The 24,902-nt window shown below is 43.7% G+C and overlaps 1 protein-coding gene across 1 annotated transcript in view; it reads right to left on the reverse strand.

The window, feature by feature from the left end:
• The window catches only part of sspo (SCO-spondin), a 72,513-nt gene that overhangs the window by 20,197 nt on the left and 27,414 nt on the right, over positions 1 to 24,902 (reverse strand). Inside the window, exons 62-108 of the mRNA XM_047337925.1 lie at positions 24,648 to 24,777; positions 23,908 to 24,033; positions 23,517 to 23,608; positions 22,737 to 22,934; positions 22,462 to 22,632; positions 22,026 to 22,281; positions 21,860 to 21,906; positions 21,548 to 21,718; positions 21,212 to 21,346; positions 20,565 to 20,701; positions 20,387 to 20,481; positions 20,230 to 20,279; positions 19,627 to 19,797; positions 19,040 to 19,210; positions 18,871 to 18,950; positions 18,578 to 18,747; positions 18,047 to 18,093; positions 17,525 to 17,725; positions 17,067 to 17,237; positions 16,367 to 16,567; positions 16,107 to 16,206; positions 15,758 to 15,978; positions 15,419 to 15,571; positions 14,551 to 14,717; positions 14,285 to 14,430; positions 13,829 to 14,049; positions 13,568 to 13,603; positions 13,272 to 13,436; positions 11,816 to 12,022; positions 10,714 to 10,881; positions 10,320 to 10,454; positions 9,328 to 9,565; positions 8,749 to 8,901; positions 8,579 to 8,625; positions 8,208 to 8,378; positions 7,871 to 8,047; positions 7,042 to 7,197; positions 6,790 to 6,914; positions 5,548 to 5,687; positions 4,665 to 4,711; positions 4,329 to 4,577; positions 2,347 to 2,508; positions 1,632 to 1,748; positions 1,384 to 1,522; positions 990 to 1,186; positions 666 to 836; positions 219 to 346 (exon numbers count right to left, since the gene is read on the reverse strand). Coding sequence (XP_047193881.1) covers positions 219 to 346; positions 666 to 836; positions 990 to 1,186; positions 1,384 to 1,522; positions 1,632 to 1,748; positions 2,347 to 2,508; positions 4,329 to 4,577; positions 4,665 to 4,711; positions 5,548 to 5,687; positions 6,790 to 6,914; positions 7,042 to 7,197; positions 7,871 to 8,047; positions 8,208 to 8,378; positions 8,579 to 8,625; positions 8,749 to 8,901; positions 9,328 to 9,565; positions 10,320 to 10,454; positions 10,714 to 10,881; positions 11,816 to 12,022; positions 13,272 to 13,436; positions 13,568 to 13,603; positions 13,829 to 14,049; positions 14,285 to 14,430; positions 14,551 to 14,717; positions 15,419 to 15,571; positions 15,758 to 15,978; positions 16,107 to 16,206; positions 16,367 to 16,567; positions 17,067 to 17,237; positions 17,525 to 17,725; positions 18,047 to 18,093; positions 18,578 to 18,747; positions 18,871 to 18,950; positions 19,040 to 19,210; positions 19,627 to 19,797; positions 20,230 to 20,279; positions 20,387 to 20,481; positions 20,565 to 20,701; positions 21,212 to 21,346; positions 21,548 to 21,718; positions 21,860 to 21,906; positions 22,026 to 22,281; positions 22,462 to 22,632; positions 22,737 to 22,934; positions 23,517 to 23,608; positions 23,908 to 24,033; positions 24,648 to 24,777 — 6,956 coding nt within the window. The remainder of the gene's footprint in view (positions 1 to 218; positions 347 to 665; positions 837 to 989; positions 1,187 to 1,383; positions 1,523 to 1,631; positions 1,749 to 2,346; positions 2,509 to 4,328; positions 4,578 to 4,664; positions 4,712 to 5,547; positions 5,688 to 6,789; positions 6,915 to 7,041; positions 7,198 to 7,870; positions 8,048 to 8,207; positions 8,379 to 8,578; positions 8,626 to 8,748; positions 8,902 to 9,327; positions 9,566 to 10,319; positions 10,455 to 10,713; positions 10,882 to 11,815; positions 12,023 to 13,271; positions 13,437 to 13,567; positions 13,604 to 13,828; positions 14,050 to 14,284; positions 14,431 to 14,550; positions 14,718 to 15,418; positions 15,572 to 15,757; positions 15,979 to 16,106; positions 16,207 to 16,366; positions 16,568 to 17,066; positions 17,238 to 17,524; positions 17,726 to 18,046; positions 18,094 to 18,577; positions 18,748 to 18,870; positions 18,951 to 19,039; positions 19,211 to 19,626; positions 19,798 to 20,229; positions 20,280 to 20,386; positions 20,482 to 20,564; positions 20,702 to 21,211; positions 21,347 to 21,547; positions 21,719 to 21,859; positions 21,907 to 22,025; positions 22,282 to 22,461; positions 22,633 to 22,736; positions 22,935 to 23,516; positions 23,609 to 23,907; positions 24,034 to 24,647; positions 24,778 to 24,902) is intronic.

The following is a 24,902-nucleotide window of genomic DNA, read 5'->3' on the forward strand; positions in this document are numbered from 1 at the left end:
CCTTCGTGTGGACAGCCTGACCCAAAACGTATCGCTAACTTTAACCTAAACCTCACCTAAAAAATGTCTTCACCTTAAAATCTAATGATTTATGTCACAGGGACTTGCTTTTTGTCCCCACAAGGAAGACAAGTCCCCATAATGTGACTGTGTAAATGGATTTAGGTCCCCACAACATGAGTAATACGTGCATGCAGACAAAGAGAAAGAGTCCTGACCTGTCCAGGAGGGCAGGTACACCCAGGGGTACAGGGCCCAGGTAAACACTGAGTGTGTGGCCACAGGTCCTCACAGGTATATGGACATTGACCTGAACAGTCACTGAACACCTGCCCACTGGGACACTCTGCAACACACAAATAAAACACATCATGTATTACATCATGTCTCATGTACAGTATATACGTCAGTGCTCAGATGTGAGTGTTGTTTTCTCTGGGGACACTTTACAGTTTGTCTTGAGAAAAGATTTGCTCAGGCACATTTAAGGTCACATCTTTGATTGCATGACACCATAAATACACTTACTGAAAATACCACCCTTAAAGAATTTCACGAGTTGCTTGGCAACCACTATAATTGAGGAGTGATATTGCTCTGTGGATAGATAATATGTAAATGTGGCAAATGCACAACTTCTAATGGTATGATTGTGTCTCTGTTACCGGGCAGGCAGCGGTTGGTGTTACAGACAGTGTGCTGTTCGAGGGGTCCAACACAGGCCGCCCCACCCAGATCTGGCTCTCTGAGCACCGTCTTGTTCCGCATGGACGACCCACCACCACACGTAGCGCTGCACTCACTCCACGGTGACCACTCGCTCAACAAGCAACCGACTGGACAGAGAGAAGGAGGACGGAGATAACAAAGAAAAACTTCAGGAAGTTAAATGTGACCTTTTAACACAATATAATTAAATATCTGACCAATAACAAGTTACAATGCAATTAAATATTTAGATGCTTTTGAGTCTGCGCTCCACATCAGACCTGGACATGATGGCAGGTCACAGCTCTCTGTCTGATTGGTGGCACCACAGGAGGGACCACCTTCTGTGTCCTGGCAGAGACGAGTTCTTGTCCACTGGCCTTGTCCACAGGAAGCTGAGCAGGAGCTCCATGTGCTCCAGGGCTCATACACTGGGCAGGGAAGCTTGGTGCACACCAGAGTGCCATTCTCACACATACTGCATACAGGGAATACAGCATATAGGAGGTGTTTGGGGAGGGATGAGATAAGAACTTGAGCTGAAACCGAAAATTCTCCTTTTTAAGGTTGTCAGAGCTGGTGATCTTCTAATATTTCACATCAATTAGAATAAACTATTTTCTACATGCTTATTGTAATTGTCACATTTCCCTTTCACCCAGATCTGTTTCTTACCAGGTGTTGCAGTCCATGGTAACCTCGTCTTTGGGGAGGTACTCCAGTGTCCCGTTGCCTGATGGGATACCACAGCGACACTCTGTGATTGGCACACAGTGACCGTCCTGCAGCAGCTGTCCCTTCGGACACCGACAACCTGAGAAAGAAGAAGGGAAAGTATTATAAATATTTTGCAGACTGATGTAGGAATGAAAGTTTTGTGTTTTTTGAAGAATCTACTGTTCATGTAAGAGGTCAAAGTTTACCTGCATGACAGGCTCCTTGGAGACACTGAACATGCTCCCATAAGTCAGTGCAACTGCGAGGGCACTGATTGGCACAGTTGTCTTGGTAGGTCCGTCCCCTGTCCTCACAACGCTCCCCTGGGAAACAAGAAAAATCCTTCTTTCACACTCAAAGCTGAGCAAAAACTGTTTTACATTTTCTGGCATTTCATGATTATTTGATTGATACTGAGGAGATTGGATGAAGATTTGAATAACAGCAAAGGTCTGCGGAGCTAATAATTTGAACACAGATTGCTGAAAATCAACTGATTGTCTCAATCTTGACTCTTTTATGACATAAGTTTTGTGAATTTTCATATTTTCCCAATATAAAAACAGGACAATCTCCAACCAGCATTAAACTGAGGAGAACAGAAATACAAGCAACAGATGAATCACTTCCACTCAAAAGCCAAATCCAAAACAAAACAAAGAAACCCTTTCAACCCACTCAACATTCAAATTTGTCGGGTAGACTTGTCCAACATCAACTACTATAATCATTAAAATGGTGTCAACATAATGGTGTATGTGTGTTCAATTCCATTTCGTCATCACCACATCCATTCATTTATTTACAGATGCACATACGTCAAAAATTGAAATCTGTGTTTAGTCAGTCCCTTAGACTCTATTTAATTAAGCATACAAATATTGAGGTCTACATTACTTTAAAAATAAAGCGTAGTGGTACCTAGGCAGAGTCCTGTGTTGCAGCTCTGGCTTTGGGTCTGTTGGCTCCGGCAGCGGGGCCCCAGAGGAGAGGCCAGGGGCCGCCTGTAGCGCTGCCTGACTCCACCACTGCACGGGTCTGCACAGGCCGTCCAGGAACTCCACGCACTCCACTGACACAGATCTGGAAGAGCAGAGTGATTATCATAGCCACCCTCTACTGTCATCCTAATTATAATGATTGTAATTATCACGATGACTGCTGTAATCGGTACGATACTCATCATCATCAACACGAACAAAAGTGTGTTGTTTGTGCACAGGAACACTCGAGCTGATTAGATTTCTGATTAATGCCATGGAGGTGGGAGCTTAAACCATTTGTTCAGCGTGAATCAAACCGTTGTTCATCCTCGCTGAGCAGGTTTTAAATGTCTGGATCCACCGTGATGAAGTACGAGACTTCAAGTGTTTGACATGCAAATCACACTTAAGGACCACTGGGCACGAGAGTAATTCTGAGCCATTCCCATTCATATCTAGCAGGGAGAGGCAGAGAAGAATGGAGGGCTGATGGGAGCAAGCTCAGGATGAATCACCCTTTGTACACGCAACACTAAAACCAATCAACTTCATGTGTCCCCACAGATACATGGACATTTAACTCTTCCCTTCTTCACATCCCTTTTTTCCATTCTCACTCCTCTGGGGAACAAGGACAACAAGGAATGCAACCTAACATTTTTCACTGTGGATGCTGATTGCAAGTGCTTAAACTATCTACTGATGGCGACTATTACTCTACACTGCCAGCAGTGAACTGACACACGATAAATATCCACACAAAAGCCAATGCAAGTCTGGTAGTACACATTTTTTAGATTTCAATTAGAGATAGGCCCAACACGCTGTCATTCTATTCTGCTCTAAATGCATACCACACTGTGTACTGTATATCCTGGGTTAAAGAGATCCAATTGTGCTGCCACTGGATAGACTGAAAAACTAAGGTATGAGTTTCTGGCACAACCTTCAATTTTTTTTTTATCTGTAGGCTCAGAGTACAGATAAACAACAGCATATGTGCAGTTTCAGTGCTGAAGACACAGATTCACATTACACTCCCATTACAATGAGTCTATGGAACCAAACAGTCAATAAGTCACGGAATTTTCCAAAATTCCCTGTAATGAAATACATTTGGTTACTGAGCACAAACGACGCGTGTGTTTATTTGCATGCGGAGCGAGGGCGTGAGAGGCGATCACAAGCGGTCACTCAGGTGTGAAGTGACGCACTTAGAGCCGTCCACTTGTAATCAGATCACACCGACGCATGTTAATGCCAAGTTTGAACAGGGTCAGAGAGGCAGCATTACATTTTTAAACACCATGACCCTGCCGCACCTCTGTTTTTTAAGAGCTTTAAGTCATGTTCGCTCTTTAATCAACTTGATTTGGAGCTATTTACTCATGCAGCTCTTGTTTACTCGGCTCTTTCAAATGTTCCTTATATTAATCTTGTATTTTATGTTATTCGTTGGTTCCTGTCATCTTCAGCTTATCAGCCTCTTATGTCTTACTTAAAGCACTTTTGAATTGGACTGTCCTTGCATTGTATTCTACGCACATTTCAAAATGAAATTATCTCCCTCTCCTCTCCAGAGAGCACCATGCTAGAGTCATCTCATCAGCACAGTCACTGTGACAGTCACTCTGACCCAATCTATAATTCATTTCTTTCTACGATACCATGCTTGTCTAGCTCTGACTAGTTCTCTTGCGTTGACTGCATGAAATCATTTGTTGGGAGCAAAGTGTCATATTGTTGCAACATGTTGAGGGGAAGTCGCACGGAGCCAAACTGCCAAATTCATTACTTTCCCTCGCAGTGGAGCTAAAGAGGGAACTGGAGCTTGACGAAGGCAGACGGAGGAATTGACTGCATTTTTTGCCCCGAGATAAAAGTGAACCTCCCTTTGTCCTCTTGGACAAACACCATTACCTCTGCAGATGGTAACATCTGGACAAAGCCTCTCCTCGACAAGCGGTCCCGAACACTGGCTCTCATCCTCCTCCTCCTCTTTGGAGACCGGGAGACCGGAATCGAGGTCCAAACACGCCCGGAAACGTCTCTGGGTGGACACCATCTTAGTGCCACTGACAACCCCAGCTTGGAAAGAGCTGTTCTGCAGGGAGGATGAGGGAAGACAGGGAGAACAGGGAGTCCACTCCGACCACTCGCTGATGATGACTGAAGGAAGGGAATAAAGAGGCAGAGTAACAGGATGAATGAGCTATTGAAGATAAGGCTCCTTTCATCATTATTCTGCCTTCTTACCTTCACACTCTCTCATGTCACACTGCAAAGTCCCTTCATGGCAAAGGCTGGATGAGAGCGGAGACAGGTGTTAACAATACAACCAAACTCATAGAGCCCTGATTATGTAAAAGAGATACACAGAGTAAACATACAGTGGGAAGTGATTTAACTGTGAAATAATCCTCTTCTATCCGTGCAATTTCAAAATCATATATATATGCAATACTGTTATACCGTTTATATTTTGTTCACATTGTACATGTTTATATCTTTTATAGTTTCTTGTGTTTGTTTGTATCATTACTTATGGCATCTTAACCTCTCTTTACTTGTCTTATCTTTTCATATCTTTACTTATGTTATCTTATCTAAACTTATCTTTACGTATCTTATCTTATTCTATCTTTAATTGTATTATCTTATTTTTACTTATGTCATCTTATCTTTATTTATTTAATCTTATCCTATCTTTACTTGTCTCATCTTATTCTATCCTAGCTTTACCTGTGTTTTCTTCTCTTATTCTATCTAAAGTTGTCTTAACTTTACTGTGTCCAAGTATCTTACCTTTACTCGTCTTATCTTATCTTTACTTATGTCCTATTATCTAATCTTTACTTGTCTTATCATATCCAATCTGAACCTATCTTATCTTATCTTAAAAACAGAAACAGCAGAGAATGGTTAAGATGCAGCACATATGCACAGCCAGCAGTGTAGCCATGGGTAAAGTTCCTTAAACTGCATTAATCCCGTAAGTGTGCAGTGCTTAGCAGAGTAGACCAAAAGGTCTGTCTTATAGAAGCTGAATATCAAACTGCTACTGGCGCAGGAGGACAGGTGCGGACGAAATTAGCCCCTCTGCCGTGGCTTCATGTATTTTTAACAGCCAGGGTCTAACCAGGTACTGCAGCCGATGGTGACAGTGGCGCCCTCGGGGACGGTAACAGGTGTGGGTGGCTGTCCTGAAGCTCGGTGCTGCAGGTGGACGCAGCCACACTCCTCTGGAGGAACACAGGTTCCGTTCTGCTGCAGCAGGCCCTGAATGCACAAAAGAACAGACCCACTGGTAGTTTCTTGTTTTGGTTCATTTGGTTATATATTTAACAGTTTGTATTTATAGAAAACCCTTAATGAATATATATGTACATGTATACACAAGACAAAAGTCCAGTTGCAACACATATATTAACATACATTTAAAAGCAGTACATATTTAAATATTCAGTCATATATCATTTAAAAGTAATCACAGTTGAGCGATGGCTACTGGTGTGTTCTGCACCTCTGGAGATCTGTTTTATGTGCCATATTTCATTATGTCCCCCCCTTGCCTGGACATATCATCAGTCCATCAGAGGATTTTGTAATGAATCAAAGCTGGAAGCTGCTGAACTTGGCCAAACAACACTGTAAAATTGTCATCACAACTCATGCCAAAGTGATGTAGTTACACGATATGTAGCACACACTATAACACTTTCTAAATTTATACTAGTAGATTTTGATTCCCCTCTGGTCTCGACAGACTGGTTTAGATAAAAAACGGCTTTGATGTGACGTTTGACACACACACACACACACACACACACACACACACACACACACACACACACACACACACACACACACACACACACACACACACACACACACACAGTGGCATATCTGACTACCTGTCAAACCAGGAGCCCTTTTTTATATAGCTCAAAGTAACATGCAGCTATTTACACCTACAGATTGAGTGTTCAAAAATAATCTAATCTAAAAATTGGAGTTTGTAATAAGTGTTAGGAGACACTAAGTGACAGAATGTGTTTTAATTGCTCTCATCTATTCACATATAGAAATCATATCTAACTAATGAATGTGTGTGTGAAACATAAAACAAACCATCAAAAGTAAAGAGATCACCTGCGTTGCATTCCAAACATTTGATAACAATCATCTAATTCACATTTACCTTAAATGACCAGCAATTGAGAACTTGCTGTTACAGAATCATTATTAGTCGACTGACATTTCAGAAACAACAACCATGCACAAGAAAGACTCTTGTTTTTGTGACTCCTTTCAATGTGATACAAACACACTGTATCCTGGATATACTATGAAGTAGAAGAGAGCTAATGGGAAAATTCACCTTTGGGCAGTAGCAGCCAGGCGTGCACTCTCTGACACCTAAACACAGGTCTGCCCGGCCCTGCAGCACACACTGCTTCTCACAGGGGGCTCCACAGTCTGAGTACACGAACGGGGCGTCACAGTCTACAAATAGGAGGGGAAAATACTTTACTATGACACTTTGGTTATTTAAGGGAATGAAAAGACACTTTAAACAATGACAGCTTTGTTATACAGACAACCATGAAGACACACATGGTCATTGACTCACCACCACACTGACTGAGGCTGCATGCTCTGCTCTGCATTTCCACAGGAGTGCATGGTTGTCCCCTGGTGGCCGGGGAGAGAGCTACGCGGTAACGCTGCTGCCTCTGAGAGGCACAGGAGCACTGAGACCAAGCGCTCCACTCCGACATGGGACAGCCTGCAGAAGTAACACAAATCAACCGATCTGCTGCAACACACAGGTTTAAATAATTCATTCGTGTAATTTGTCTTTCGCTTAGATTCAGTGAAGCACTTGTACTCATGTGATCCAGTGGTTGCAGGGCTGATTCTACTGATAATTAATCAAGGTATAATGGGTCTATTTATATACCTAACATTAGATTATCTTCTTTTGCAATCAATGAATCAACAACCTAAGTACTAGAATTAACAAAAAAATGTCTTTGAATAATTCATGGGAATACAGCCACATTTAAGGGACTGATATGTATTAGTGTTTGCATTTTGAATTAATGTGGACTATTGGGCCTAGGGGAGATATGCAGTCCACTGAGTGTCATTCTAGTTCCACATCCTTTCAAATTATTTAACTAATATATCAAACATTTTTTAGCTACATTTGAAAACATTATTTCAGATGTTTTTCTTTCAGTGAGTTAAGCATTGATTGAACCCCAATAGTTAATATGTAAATTCCTGTATTCCTATATATATGTTCTATAAATGGACCTTCTTGGTCACATGTTGAATACTTTCTGATGAAAATTGCCATGATTGTTTTTTTCCTTTTGGCCTGTGCATCTTGTATCACGCTTTCATGTGCCGACATTACTTTGTGTGCTGCTTTGTGCACGTCTGTCTCTGAGTACCTGGACAGGGCTGTTTGTAACACAGCTGGGTCTCCTCTCTGTTCCTCTCCGCCTCAATCTCAGTGGGACACGCTGCATCTCCTCCCTCCTCACACACACACACCCTGCGCCGCGACACAGACCCAGCACCACAGCTCCGAGAACACGGGGACCATGGCGACCAGGGGCAAAGGTCATCTGGAGACAAGGAGTCAATACAATCGGAGTTATGAACTGTGTTTTCCTTCATAAACAACAATACGAACAAAAATATGATATCTAGACGTATTGTGGTCTTGTATTTGAAAATACAAAAGTATATACTGCGTAACTGTGGCATTGATGAGAGTGTACACACCCAGACAGGGAGGACTATGACAGTCCTGGGTCTCTCTCTCTGGCCCACTGCAGTCAGACCCATTGTTTCGTGGTGGGGGGTTGATGCAGGCACGGGTTTGGACCTGTGCCCCCTGTCCACATGTCACTGAGCAGTCCGACCAAACTGACCAGGGGGTCCAACCACCATCCACTGACAACAACACACACAGCACAGTCATTTGAAATGTCCTTTTTACCAGGAGATTTGGCTGCCTGCTAAGACAGACAAAATGTGTCTCGAGGGAATTAATATCAATGAATCTGTGTAAACTAAAGAACAAACTTCAGTAGCAGAATCCAGGCTGTTTACAGCATTTACTCTTTGTCTTTAAGATAAATGCAGTGACCCACCTCTGCAGTCGATGTCCTGGCAGTAATCTCCCTCGGGGGTGCATGTGCTAGAGAGGCAAAACAGATGAGAAAGAGCTCGGAACACAGACAGGAATGTAATTTCCTTTTCAGTTCAAACCCTTTACCAGTCATACATTCTTTTCCTCTGTGTTTGCATTCATCTGTCTCACCATTGTTTACACTCTCCCTGCAGCCAGGTGTGTCCCACGCTGAGCTCCTGGTCGTCATGCACACAGAGGGGTGGACAGGACCCTGGGCTGCAGGATTTATGTTGGACTTCTTCAAACTGGCAGTCTGCTCCTTCATTCTCCGGGACCAGAGACCTGACACAAAACAAAAACTTACTGTAGCTTGTTAGCTTTGCTTGAATAGTGCTATTCCTCCCAGGTCGTAGTGTTCATAAGTTGGTACCAGAAATTGATAAGCAGCCGTTTTTGTTATGTGCATATATAATCTTAAAAACAGGCCTGGGGAAAAAAAACGTTTTTTATCATTCACCCATTCACACACCCATTCATACAGTGCATCTATGGGCAGCACTTTTTCTATGAGTGGTAATTCGAGGGGTTCAGTATCTCGCCCAAGGACACTTCGGCCTGCAAATGGGAAAGACTGGAATCCAACCGCCAAACCCTCTGGTTAGAGGACGACCACTCCCTCAGACACGGCTACAAAACGAAATTTGCTGCGAGGGTGGAAATTATAGAAAAACATATAAACAGGTAATGTTTTTAATTAATTTCCCTCACCTGTATCTGGTTCTCTGACCCTGCCCACAGGTAACGCTGCATGACGCCCAGCTGGACCAGGAGCTCCACACGCACGTCGCCTGGCAGCTGTCGTTGGTGCAGAGGAGCTGTCCATCGGAGCAGCTGCAGTTGTTACAGTCCACCTGATGCCAACTCCCGGCCGCCCAAATCTGTCCGAGCGAGTCCACACAGTCACACTGCCAGAGCTGCACGCACATCCCGTCCTGCTGCAACTGGCCTGCACACACACACACACACGCACACGCACACACACACACACACACACACACACACACACACACACTAGTTAGTCATTTACACAATGTACTATGTTAATGACCTGACATTATGGTGCAGCTGCAGGTTTAAAGTATCTCACTCATCAGCTGCTAAATGCTCCTAAGATTACTGTTCCAGCTACTCACTAACTGTGCCTGTCTGCTGTTTAGTGCTGTGCAGATGGTGACCAATCGATTTCTTGGGCTAAAAACATCCGCCCTGTTGTTTCTGAATATGAGGATGATTACAGTAATGTGACTTACACTATAAAAAAAAAAAGTTGTGGGCTAAAAGAAAAAAAGAATCCTGAGCAAGAAAATGTACAAGGTTCTGTGGAGCAGTGGAGACTTGCAGATGTTGGGCGATAATTCTCTCTGAGGTCGACACTATGAGCGACACCATAAAGCAGATAGAAATATTTATTGGCGCTATTAATCTCCACTGTATCAGAGCATGGGCACTCCTCCCAGAGACAGGTATCTTAATCCAGTGTCGATATTATATATTGAGCACAAAACACTTCAAAGTGTTTTCCAACCAGTTTTGGGACAGAACTCACCTGTTTAGCCAAAAGCTCAAATACACATACAGATAAATGGTGCTTATCTGTTCAGTGGCAGCAGGCCCAGGACCTTGAGGGAGCAGTCTCTCAGGTGCTCAGACAAACACTCACAGTGGCTTATCTATTAATTAAAAGAGAGCCGTCTTCGTACCTTCAGGGCAGCGACAGCCGGGCTGACAGTCGGTGTTGCCCTGGCACTCGATGCCCTGCTGGAGGTCCGAGCAGCGCTGTGGACACTGGTTGGCACACAACACGGACTCCTGGCCCGGCGGGCAACCTTTCTCATCTGACAGCACACAAACAGAAGGTCACGATTTATTGTATTTTTATTTTACCCCATGATGGCACAGGGCTTTTCTTCACATAACACACCCCACCAAGAATTCTGACAACAGGCTGTGCTGACTTTTCACCTTTTACCTGAGAAAACAGCCACATGCTGAATGTACTAGTATTCACCAATGCACGGGATGGACGAGCCTTGAGGTCATAGTATCGAGAAAGTCTAACTCAACAAGTGTGTGGGAATAGTTGAGGTTTCTCACCACAGGGTTTGGTGTTGCAGGGTTTCACCTGGTTCTTCTCTCCTACACACTTTTTCCCCCCGTTCTTGGGTGGCGGGCTGGAGCAGGAGCGAGTGCGTATGGAGCGTCCACCACCGCAGCGCTTATCACAGCGGGACCAGGGACTCCAGCGGGACCAGCCTCCATCCACTGCAATGTCCAGACACAGACACAACCATGACAAACACACACCACTGAATCCCAGCCTCAGTGAGAACCCTCTATCTCTGTCTGTTAGTAAGCAGGATTATGCAAATACCACTCGACAGATTATACCACAAGACTTGGTGGAAGGATGCGGTGTGGATCAAGAAAGAACCCATTAAATCTTGGTGTGGATCCGGATCAGGGGGAACTTTCAACTTCTTTAAAATTGCCAGGCGTTTTTGACATTTTCCTTGATTTCTCAGAGAACAACTCATCGTTCTTGATGAAAACAATCTGGCATCTTTAGGGGACTGAGATCTATGAATGTGATTTAGTGCCAATCAAAATAATGGATGTAATGAATTTAAATGTGGTTTCATAAGGAGACTGTTGGGTCTGTCTCTGAGTGCCCTTGTAGTTTTTTATGTTTCATTTAAAAGATTTAGAGAGGTCCCAAATTGGAATCTAAAAAAATGTGATATGTCAGAATAAAATGTACTGAATATTTGGTCTTTGTTCAAGCATCTGATGACCCCTAAGAAATATGTACCTCCAGGTTAGAAACTACTGACATCGACAGACAAAATACTCTTGTATTTGTCTGGTATGATGTTTTTTGCATGTTTTATACCATGTCATAAAAATAATCACACATATAGCACATAAATAGATTTGCACGGTTCATACCTCTGAGTTGTGTTTCTTCAGTTTCCTGGGAGCCATTAGTTCCCATCATTTCACAGGCATGAACATAATTTCCATTATCGCTGTTCTAAATGTTATTTAATTTCATTGTAATGCAGATGCTTTGAATTGCCGGAATGGAAGCAACATCCTATCTTAAGTAGTTTAAAGTCTGACTTTCATATCATGCTGAGATAAAGGAAATCAACTGATGATCACAACTTGACTCTACAAGCAGCTGAGGTTGGCTGACCTCTGCAGGGCCGGATGTTACAGAAGCGCTGCTCCCGGTTCCCTGAAAGGATGTCTTCGCACCACGAGCCGTTGGGCCCAGGGCTGAAGAAGGTTCGGATCCTCCCCTGCTGACCCACTCCGCACGATCGCGAACACTGGCCCCACTCCCCCCACTCTGTCCAGGAGCAGTTCCTCCTCGCACAGTCGGCTCCGACACATACATCACCTCCATCTGGGAAAATATCAAACAAGACTTGATTGTGTTATCGCTGGCATGTCATCTCCTTTCAAATTTGAGTTACTGTTAAGTGTGTGTGCAGTATTTATATTGTATTATAAACCTACACTGTCCCTTGTTTTCACCTCTGTCTACTTATTGCTATCTTGCCTAGCCACACACACACACACACACACACACACAAAATCATATTTTACAGAATAGTGCTTCTCTTTTGTACTTATTCATCCCTCTAATTGAGAGTAAACTCTTCTGGTTGGATTTAAATAAATTAGCTCTTATACACACATAAAACTAAACTGCAGTCCCAAACACAGTTGGTAAAAAACACCGTTTGCTCGTATTAATCTCTGAAGTCCGATCAGAAAATAAAACAAATCCTCGACAAAACCTCTGCTGTTGCCTGTGAGATAAGCGCGGTGGAAATTATAAACCCAGCCCCTCACAAACAAAGTCCCAAAGAACAAATCCACAGATGAAATAAAAAACGGTTTGTGAAGAAATCTTATAGTGAGTGAATGCAGCTCATTACTTCCAAAACAAGCTTTCTCTCTCACACACACAAACACAGGCTCTACAACTATGAATAATTCATCCTCTCTTGTCTGATGTATTCAGCTGAATGGAAAAGTTTTGCAGGATTTATTTTCTTTTGGACTAAATGTGCACCCTGATACTTGCATTAACAATCTGGAGATGCCTGATGGAGCTGCTGGAGTAGTTTGCAGATGGACAATGGTTCCGTTGTGTCCAATCTACCAGTTACGGTACTTCATTTGAACCTATGACCTGCTATTTGCGATAGCTCTTTTGTACCAAAATTAGCGAGTATACTGAGGTTTTTAAACGCGAGTAGAGGAGTTTTCCTCTCTGTTTATTTTTTTCCCGGCGGGTGTCACGTTTCCATTACTGCCGGTCAGAGCCGAAGCTGATTACAACCATCGTCTGCCGCAGAGTCATTTGACCCGGGAGTGAATACTGATTCAATCCATTCCTAATGCAGACAAAAGCTTTTTGGACTCATGTATATTCCTTCCAGGCTCCAACTAACTCGCGTATACTCACAATTTACTTGCCGTTATTGGAAATATATTTGAAAACGACACCAAGACAAAATCAACAAGGATCAGTTTACAGTGTGAGGAAGCTGGTTGGTGAGATTCCCATTTACTGTTGACAGGTTAGGAGGAGAGATTTGGTATCGATCTTAGAGGCTGACAGGAGGGAAGTGATATACCTGGACACTGGGGCAGGTTACAGGCTTTCTCTTGGTGAGAGCTTCCAGAGCAGGGAGGTTTTACACATTGTCGATGACGGGACTTCATGGCCGGCCTGACAGCATCAGTGCAGGTCTTAGTGCAGGGACTCCACAATGACCAGGGAGAGAAGCCAGCGTCCTCATCTGCAGAAGGTGGACGAGGAACGAACAGGAAAAGTGGAAAGGACATTCAAACAAAGCAAAAAAATGAATAGATAAAATGACTCCAGATTAGTATAACATGGTAATAAGTGTTGTATTAAAGGATCATTTACCTGGTAAAACTGGTTCTTCTGTCGGACCAATAATTACTGCAAAAAAAGGGGAAAAAGAATTAGCAGTTCAAGCATCACTATTTAATATTGTGCACAAGCAAGCACTTGACTGTACAGTCTTGGTCGTGACCTCTTATAATGGCTGAAGATGAAAAGATAAAAAAGGGCTTGGAATTAAAGAAGACATAAATTCAGTGTATTCATTCTCTCACAATCACAGCCCCAATCTCCCTCTCTGTCTGCCTAATCTACCCTCTGTACCTGGGCAGTCAGGGGCCTGGCAGTAAGTGGTTTCCTGGCGTGGACCCTGACACGCTCTCCCTCCGCGGGCTGGTGCGGGCTGAGTGCAGCCCTTGGAGCGCGTTTTCAGGCCCAGACCTCCACAGGAGAGCGAGCAGGGGCTCCAGGGGCCCCAGGGTGACAAGCCACCATCGACCGGGCAGTGCTCCAAGGAACAGTTCCACCTGCCGTGTTCACAGCCGCTGCAGGGAACAGGAGGGAAGAAGGATTAGGTTGTGTTGTGGTTTGAAGGGTTTGTTGACAGCAGTTTATAAGGAGAGGAAGGCCACTGCCCAAACACTCGATGAGGAGTTAAGGCAATTTTGCAACTACATACAAAAGAACAGTGTATGTAATGTAATAGTGGGTGTTCTGGGAAATAAAAGACTTTATGAAATGTATGTATGGCTGCAAATAACCCCACGATCCTCAGCGCACCATGTGCTGCAGTCGTGAACCAGTGTGTCTCCAGGCTGAAGCTCCATTCCCTCCGAGATGTTGTAGAGGAGCAGGGATGAGACCGGTGTGATGGAGACACTCTGTAAGGACGCCAAGAACTCTCTGTCCACCAGACACGGACACTCCTGAAACATAGATGTATGTTAAATACAACTCTCTGATCTCTTCATCTGAAGAACATTTTCCAGATTCAACTACCATCAATCTATCAGAGTACTAAAGTCCTAAGAGGAGAGGGAAACCACCTGCAGACAGACTCCGTGGTGCTGGTACGTGAGCACAGGGCAGTGACATCCTTCCTCGCAGCCGTCTGAGTAGCAGCCCTCTCTGCCGCTGATCTGAGCGCAGCTGAACGGACAGCCTTCACCTCGTTCACACTCCCTGTACAGCCGGCCTGGAGGGCAGCCCACCTCTGCACATCATCATAAACATACAGTGATTACCGATGGAATATATTCAAACAAGAGCCTGTCTGCAAACAAGAGCTTTTCTACGAGAGTATAGGGAACCTTACAATTAAAATGCCTGTGATGCCATAGCTACAATTATTGATTTGAAAATGTTGAAAGGCCTTGCAGCAAAACACATTTCAGAATTCCTCAGTAATTGTATGTAAAGATCTGCAGTTGCTGGTCACTCCCAGTTTGTGACAAAGGGAGATCGAGCTGTTGCAATTACAGCCCCAGCATTTTGGAAAACTAAACTCAGACACCCTACCTCTCTAATGTCTTTTTAATCTTTAGTCTTACACCCTTTCTCTTTCTAAAAGCTTTTGGTTTGATTTGCATTTATTTTTACTGTTTATATTTACTTTTCTCTTAATCATTTTACTGCTTTATCTCTTATGTGCAAATGTCCTTTTAGTCAACTGGCTCTTTTTTAATATTTTGATTGACTTCTTATTGTTAATCATTTGTTACATTGCTATGAAAAGTGCTACATAAATATAGATTATTTTCTGTCTGTTGGCCCTGTGATAAACTGGCGATCTGTCCAGGGTGTACCCCGCTTCTCGCCCTATTTCAGCTGGAATTGGCTCCAACTCTGTGTCCCGCAAAGGATAAGCGGTATAGATAATGAATGGATTATATAAGACGGGAACCAGGGACTCACCGAGGCAGACCTGCGTGTTGCACGTCTTGCTCTGGCGCCTGAGGCCGCTGCAGGGAGGAGAGCTGCAGAGACGAGAGCGGGACTGTTGCCCTCCACCACAGCTGACCGAGCACGCAGACCAGTTGGACCAGGGCAGCCACGGGCCGACAGTATCTGGAGGAGATGTGAAAGAGGAGACTGCATTAAGAAAGAATGTGAAATGTGTTGATTTCATCCAAACACTGAACAACACATCATTTATGTGTCACCGTATTGTTTGATATTTGCAACATTGTGCATTTCACTGTATAATGTCAGTACGAGGGATGAAATCTATTGGATATGTTCAGACAGCACTACCTGTACACAGGTGCATGTTGCAGTCTTTCTGCTGCTCAGCGGCTCCCAGGCAGCCTCTCCCACCGCTCTGAGGAGACGGATTATCACACTGGCGTCCCCTGAACTTCACTCCTCCTCCGCAGGGCAGCGAACACTCAGTCCAGGCTCCCCATTGGCTCCAGCCACCGTCAACATTGCAACCCGGGACTGACTGACACCGCAGAACTCCAGCCTCGCATGAACTGAGACGAACGGAGAAAGACGACAAAATGCAAAAATGAAGGAAAATAAAGATATTGAAATTTTACTTTCAACTAAATAGCATATAAACTTTATTAAAAGAATCAAAGTGTTGTAGAGTTTTTTTTACCAGTTTTTGCAGTCAGTGATGATGCTGTCTCCTGGATTCGCAAACTGCCAATCAGATCCTCCAGGCCATACCCATGATGCATTGCTGGAATCTAGGCCTCCTGAACATAGAGAAAACCAGAGACAAAAAACACACAACTCAATAACCAGAGACAAAACAGTTATTCATTATACTAATCACTGCTTAATCTAACACACTGTAAAAATACCACACAACCGCTTCCAGTAGTATTTTTCAAGTAAACAGTGTGTAGATCTCACCTGTAGCAGAACTGTTATGGTATTTGCAGCGGCACTCGTCCCTGGCCACACACACTCCATCCTGCAGAACCATGTCCACTGGACAACCACAAGTCCGGCTGCACTCAGGGGAGTCCAAGCACACGGTGTCACCATGGAGATCGGAACAGGAGCGAGGGCAGGGCTTCCCACAAGGCCATTCTTCCTGGCCTCCACCACAGTCTTCAGAGGATAGGAGAAATTACAAATAATGCGTGGAGGGTAACATAGTGAAAGTAATTTGTAACCCTCCAAGGACTGAGTTCAACCACAGGTCATCAGATGGACAGAGGTGAGGGTCAGGCTTATGAACTGAGGGGCTACTGGAAAATAAAAGCTGGAATGAAAAACCAGGAAGCTTCTAGACTGATAGATGTGGAAAGGACATAGAGGATTCAATCAAAAAAGAGAGTAGATTAATCCTTTCAGACACCCAGGGCCTTTGGCTCTCTTTGATATTCAACTCTTTCCACTCTCTCCAGGATTCAGGATTCAGCAGCAGATAAAATAATGGATCACCCCCCTGTTTCTGATAAGGCCTCTCTTAAGTTTTTATTCCACCTGTCTAGAGCAAACGTTTCACTCTTCATTTCCTCATGTTATCCTCACTTTAGTGTCATAACTAACTGAGTGCTTCTCTGGATACATCCACAATGAATACAGACTTCTTTAATGTACTTACCTGAGCAGATGGTAATGTTGTCATGGCAACCACGTTTCTGTTTGCTCTCTCCAAGGCAGGGCAGCCCACCAAACCTGGCGGGGGGGCTGTTGCATTCCCTGGTGCGGGCGGACGATCCGGCACACGCGTCACAGTCCGACCATTCCGACCAGGGACTCCATGAACCGTGGACTAGAGAGAGTGAGAAAAAGAATCAAAGAAAGTGATGAGGATTGTGAGAGCTGGGAACATGTATAAATATACATGTATTCACACAAGTATACTTCCTATTCATTTTAATGGGGGTTTTAAACCTTTGGAGAAAACGAAACAAAAACAACAATGAAAAACATAAAGAATAGAGGAAAAACATTTATCTAAAAGAACGAGTCACTAAGAAATGATCTGTATTATTTGACCAAAATCTTCATGTACTAATAGTAGTTCTATATCAATGTCACTGAGTGGTGGCGTGCTACCTGGACAGAAGGTGATGACAGGGCAGGGCTGTCTCTGGATTTGAACTCTGACCCCGTTGTGTGTCTCCTGTTCTCCTGTGCAGGCCGCCCCTCCACCCTTGGGCTCAGGACAGCCACAGCTCCTGTAGCGGGACACCGACTCCGCCCCACAGGTCCTGGTGCAAGGAGTCCACTCTGACCACTCGCACCACTCACCTGGCACTGAAAACACAAATCTACATTTACAGCCTGAACATACAATCGTCCCATGAAGATTTTACATTGATCACGAAAGGGAAACTTGAATGATTGCATTCAAACTTTTTTTTTAAAAAGAAATAAAAACTGCACACCAGCCAATTGAAATATGTTGAAAGTTATTCATCAATCATGAATAGCTTCCCAACACACACACACACACACACACACACACACACACACACACACACACACACACACACACACACACACACACACACACACACACACACACACACACACACACACACACACACACAGAGACTTACAGCAGGTCCAACTCACCTGGACAGGTGTAACTCGTGCAGTTGAACCTCCCACCCTCACAGGTACTGAAACACAGGAAATGCAACATAATGACATTTCAGTCAGACAACTCACGTTCAAATGTTTACTGCAACAGTAGAACATGTTAGTGTTTGGTATTTAGGCTCTGACTTCATCACTCCCCCAGATATGATTACATAGATATGATGGGAGTGATGAGAAAAAAGATATAACCCCCCCATCGGCGCCTACAGGTGGATGCTGGGGTGTTGGAGGGGCTGAAGCAATTGGCAGCAATACTGAGCGGGGCAAGCAAAGGGAAGGATGGGAAATTTCCTCAGCTTAAATAGACCGCCTAATAAGGAGGTTGTGTATTATAGATGATTGTGGAGATTGAGGTATGTCACATGATTGGAGCAGTGCAGCCGGAGTTGGCTGCCTGAACAAGTTCGCAAGCGTCGCTCCATTCATGCAATCTTTCCTGAGTGTTTCTCTGTAAAATGTACATGCGTTTACAATATGTGATCTTTGCATGTGTATTATTCTGACCAGTTGTTACATCCATCATGGGCTGTAGTGGTCTCTCCTGGCTCCAGCCACTGCCCGGTGCCGAGGTCCAGGCAGGGACAGTCTTCTCTCTCTACACAGACTGTCCCATTCGCAGACAGGACCTTTCCCCCCGTACAGTAACAACCTGGCTCACATCGCCACTCACAGTGCTGAGGGACAGGAGGAGAAGCACTTAAACATAATCAGATTCTACTATTTCTATCTATAAAGCATGACTTCATCTTAAACCTGTGATAATGAAGACAGGGGTCATGTTTGGGGGTGGTACTCACTGCCAGGTCCTCACATGAGCGAGGGCAGGAGGGACCACAGCTACTGAACACTGTGCCTGGGACCTGAGAACATGGAGCAACTGCAAACACACACACTCACATTGTTATAACTGTAGAAAAACACAAAATGAACACAAAGACAACACATATTTACAATCTGTACTCATACCTGGACAATGGTCAGTGTTACAAGCTCTGACCTCTGTTCCCAGACCCTCACAGTAATTCCCCTCCCCCTCTGGGCTGGGACTGTCACACTCTCTCCTCCGGCTCTGGATTCCCCCACCGCAGGACTTGGTACAATCCGTCCAGTTACTCCAATGACCCCACCCTCCATCACCTGGAAAGAGACAACACATCATCGGGGAAAAAAATCAAAACAGCTTAAAAGTAAATGAAGATTAGTCAACTGCATATATCATTTCAAGTGAAAAGAAATGTAGTAACATCAGGGATTTTAACTGATCAATTACAAGTCATATATTTGCTTATACTATAAAACAAGAGTTTTTATTCTTATGTATATTTTGTATTGTATTAGTCTCAACATGTATTTGTTCTTCTTTTCTTACACTTAAATATGTTTCACACCTTAAATGTAGACCAAAGTCTGAAATGTCAACTTGACATGGATGTGGTCTGAACTCACTAGTCTGATAGTCTGGATGTGCATTGTGCATCCACCCACATGTAATGCTAGCATCTTTAAATACCAATAAACACAGATCAATGTTCATTAAGGTGAAATAAACTCACGGTCACATGGGCTGTTGATGCAGACTTGGTCCTCTCTGTGAGGTCCCAGACATGGCAAGCCGCTGCCAGAGTGCTGGGGACTAGAGCAGAACCTGTACCGAGACTGGAGCCCTGCACCACATGACACTGAACACTGACCCCAGGGAGTCCACATGGACCACTGGCCATCAACTGCAGAGAGAGACAGAGAGAGACAGAGAGACAGAGAGACAGACACAGAGAGACAGAGAGACAGAGAGAGAGAGACAGACAGACAGACAGACAGACAGACAGACAGACAGACAGACAGACAGAGAGACAGAGAGAGAGAGAGAGATGAGCAAAAATAGAAAGAAAGAAAGAAGAACACAAGGTAGAATGTAAGATGACAGGAGGAAAGAAATTATTGTTACTCATTTTACTTTTTCATGCATCATCACAACAGCTTTACTGTCAATTATAGTTCATCAAGCTTGAAATGTTAAATCTTAGAGATGCAATATATTACTGGAGGCAGAATTTAGATTAGATTACTGACATGAAAACACTGTAAAAAACTGAAGTAATTACACCATGAAATGAGAAGAAATACAAGACAAAGCACATTAAAGAGTTTTTGCCAACCGTTGCATCTGTCTTGAGAGCAGTTCACCAGCCTCCCTGCTTCACATGTACTGAAACATAACAGTTAAATTAGAAATACATGTTATATGCTGATGAACAGCAACACAACAGCAACACACTGTGTGTTGAGTTGAATTCATAATTCAGTTTGAATTACCAGTTGTTGCAGTCAGTGGGGACAATGTCTCCTGGTTTGTACTGCTCCCCGTCCATGTCACAGCGACAGTCGGACTCTTGCACACACACACCGTCCTGGGAATATCAGGGATCATGAACAATAATAGTGTGATTTCTGTGTCTGTGACTCTACATTTGTGTTTAGCTAGACCACCCACCTGCTGGACAGTTGCTGGTGGACACTGGCAGCCTGGTGTGCAGTTCCTGCTGAGGTCCATTGCAAGGTCTGTACACGACACTGCCCCCCTCACGCACTGCTTCCACTCCTGGCCGGGGGGACACACTCGGCCGTCACCTGACACAGCAAACGAGTGCAAGCAGAGATCATAAAAAAATGTGTAAAATAGATTTATCAACAGATGACCTGTTTTATAATTTGTGCTTTTAATGCGTTACCATATTTTAATGATTTGTTTGCTTGTGATCTGTACTTTTATTTATGCTTCTTTTATTTCTGTAATGCAAATTGAATGACCTTTGTGTTTGATAACCAGTATTTTGCCTTAATCAGATATGTGCATACTTCCACTTATCTACAACTCATCTGCATTTTGCTTTTCTCATGAAAATTGATGGAATAAAAACACTGCAATTTGTTTTTGCTCTTCCCTGCTGCACTGAGCCTTGACTTCCTGTGACCCAGTTTGAGCTCATAACATTATTTACTTTCCTGGCTCCTTGATGTTTTCTTCTGCTACAAAACCACCACCTTCTTTCATTCATATGAGAAGTATAAAACACATCCTGCCGTGTTCTTGGAAACACAGTAGTAGGCTAGTGTTTGAGTGTGAAGTTGTTGCTGTACCACAGGGCTGCAGATTACAGGCGCTGAACTGCTGAGCGGTGCCGTGGATTCGAATCGGCCCGCGGGTTCGAGTCCTGTACCCTCCTCCACATGATACTGAGCACTTTGACCATGCGCTCCATGGCTCCTTCACACCTGAGAAACAACACAACTGGATTAACCTTTTTGTTTTGTTTTTTAAACATTAAAAAATGTATACAGGAATAAAATGAAGACAGCACACTTCTAAAAGTTCCGCTTTTAGTAGCAAGAACTTTGCTCAAATTCTTGTCCTTCTATGTTAAAGTTTGTACATTTTAAAATGTGAAAGAAAACACACAAAGTAAGTTTACAAACCAAAGCAGGGTTCAATGCTGCAGGTGTCAATCCCAACTCTGTGTCCTTCGCAAGGACGACCCCCAAACGCCGGAGGAGGATTGGTCCCTGACCGATACCTCCTTCTCACGCCAACATCACATGTTCGACTGCAGGTGCTCCACTGGGTCCAGCTGCTCCAGCCACAGTCCACTGAGAAACACACACACGTATATACACAGGTTTCAAAAAGAAAAAAGATGTGTAGACAGTGAGGAACATGGAGGGATAGAGAGTGAAAGGTAGGGATGAGAAATGTACATTCAAAACTTAATTTGACAGTAAAGCACTAACCAGAGCAGGGAGCTGATCCACACTCCATTTCTCCATTAATGCAGGTACTTTTAGAGACACAAGAAAAAGTGCATGTTTTACAACAGCAGCTGCGTTTCAGGATGTTTAGACTCAATTAGTTCTAGTCAATGAGTAATCAGAGGCCACATTTTTGTCATCCCAGTACCAGTTATTGCAGACATCGACGGGCAGGACGGTGCCGGCTGGATGCGTCTCTCCTTGATGGTAACACGGGCACTGGGCCAGGGGCACACAGCTGCCGTTCAGCAGGTAGAAGCCCGGGGCACAGTAGCAGCCGTCATAACAGGCAGTGGCACATTGCACCTCAGCGGAGGTCATGTCCAAACATACCCGTGGACACGCACCACCGTGAGCGTGACACTCAGCTGCCGTCATGAACACCATGCCCTCTGGACACACACCTGAGAGGAGGAGGAATAAGAAAACAAAAAGCGGAAATTTAACTTGTCTACCAAATAACTGGAACATATGAAAAATTCTATAAAGCGCAATTATCAGGATATTTATCTTTATAAAGTCATGTCATTCCCACATATCACTCTGTGGGCCTCCATATCAGAGCAGAGTACAGGATGGAGCACCTGAGCAGGGGTGGGAGTTGCAGTCTCTTGTCTGGATGTGAGGCCCCTGGCAGCTGCTGCCCCCATGCTGTGGTGAGGGTGAACTGCAGAGTCGCTCTCTTGTTTGAACACCGGAGTCGCACTCCGATGTGCACTGAGACCACGGTGACCATACTGACCAGCCGCCATTCACTAGAACCACAAAACTTAAATCAGCTTCTATCTTACAGGGTTTTTTAATCCAAAAAGAAAAACGTATGTGGGTCGAAAAGGAACTAAGGAAATATGTGTCTCACCTGGACAGTGCACTGTGTTGCAAGGCTCCTGCTCCTCGCCCTCCCCATCACAGCCAGAGCGAGTGGAGTTGAATGTAATGAGGGTGCTGTTGCAGCTGCGGAATCGTCGTCTGATTCCCACCTCATCTACCAGGTTGAAACACGTCTTACTACACTCTGACCAGCCGGTCCACTTACTCCAAATTCCGTCTGGTAGCACTGCACAAGAGAACAACAGAAAACGTTGAAAATGTTCATATTAAAATTCTGCAGCACAGGGGGATCTCTTCTATTATCTTGTTTTATGTGATCTACTTACCAAAACCTTAAAATATTCAACTAAATAATATAAGACCTAAAAAAAAGCTATTGGTTTTCACATTGCTGTTATGCAAAAAACTTATTTTAATGTGTAAACGGTTACCAAAATAATTGCTGAATCTTTATTTTTTAATCATTGTGGTATAATTGCAGCACTACTTTACGGAAATTGTTGCTCATAGAAAGGTTCTTCACTTATAAAAAAGTCCACTACAATAAGACCAAATGTTATTAAAAATTAAATATGACTGGGTTTCATTTATTATATACATACATTTTTGTGCAAGTTTTTTGTTCCCATACACAGTTTGTGTTTGATAACAAACATAATGGTACGAATGAGAAAAGCCTTGAAAAACTTCTGTGTCAAAGAAATCCCTGATCTAGGTTTAACCTGTCTTGGAAAAACTAGAATCAAAACATTGAGTGTGGCAGCATTAGTGTAACTGTTATGTGTGCATGGAGTTTGTGTAGTTCTACCAGGGAGGCAGGGGCTGGAACAGCTGCGGGCCTCAGAGGAGTCTCCTGGACAGGGCCGGACTCTGACTGCTCCTGGAGGGTTCACCGGGGACCTGAGGAGACAGGCAGGGCATGAGAACAAACCCAGATTTAACCTGCTGTGTGTGAGCAGTGAAAATAAAACAAGACTTTGAAAACATCAAGCAGAATATATAATGTGAGCAGATAGGAAAAAAACTATGTAAGTGGAATTAGAATGCGCAAAAGACAGCAAACTGAAGAAACAAGTACAGAATAATTCATTAAATTCAATATAAAAACACTTGTGTTGTGAAAATGGGTTTAACTGTTTAACTTCCATCCACCAAAGATGTAAGTTGCTTCACAGTTGTGTTGAATTGAACAGGTTCACCTGTAGCGCTGCTGAAGGCCCAGACCACAGGCAACATCACATGGTGACCATGACGACCAGGCGGACCAGTGACAGCTCGCCACACAGCTGGAGGTGTCGCAGGTGACTTGTCCTTCCTTGCAAACACTGGTGAGACATTATTTTCTTAATTAGAAAAATCAATAGCAAAGCTTCAGGCTGTATCCCACACACAATGCTGCACAGAATTCATAATAACAACTATTTCAATATGAAGAATAATGATTATTTTCATACAAGAACATCAGGAGACTTTATGACATCAACTAGAATTACCACACTGTGGTTGTGTGCCTCAGCCAACCAGTACAGTTTGTACAGATTTCTACATACTACACCAAAATCTAATCATATCAAATTAAATATACTTTATTGTCCCCATTGTTCCTCTTTGAGTCCAAGTGAAAGTTTGTACTAAATCTGGTGACATTCCCTTGAGCTGAACTTCAGATATATCATGTTCAAGAAAAACATAAACATACTTTGTGAGACCATTGTTACCTTGACCTTTGACCTTTGACCACCATCCTTGCCTGAATATTTGTACAAAATTTGAGGCAATTCCTTCTAGGCATTCTTGAGTATCGCGTTCACGGTAATGGGACGGACGGACAACTCGAAAACATGATGCCTCCGGCCACTGGCTGTCACTGGCAATTCAATCATGTTAAAAAAGAAAATCCTTCTTAAAAAAAAAAAAAGAATATGTCTGTGTCTCTCACCATGTCGTACACTGGTCCTTACTGACTGTCTGTCCTGGCTGCAGTGTTTGGCCGTCCCAGTGACACACACATCGGCTGGCATTTACGCATCGCCCCTCCTGAAGGAACAGACCACTGGGACAGCGACACCCTGAAGAAAGACAGAATTATATTATTGTTACTATGATATTATAATTTGTCCTATGACTTAATGACTATATCAGTGATTGAGCCTGTGTGACATAGGAATCAGTGTTTCAGTGTGTTCACTTTGTC

Source organism: Hippoglossus stenolepis, chromosome 19 (assembly GCF_022539355.2).
Source record: "Hippoglossus stenolepis isolate QCI-W04-F060 chromosome 19, HSTE1.2, whole genome shotgun sequence".
In the NCBI taxonomy this organism is placed as follows: domain Eukaryota; kingdom Metazoa; phylum Chordata; class Actinopteri; order Pleuronectiformes; family Pleuronectidae; genus Hippoglossus; species Hippoglossus stenolepis.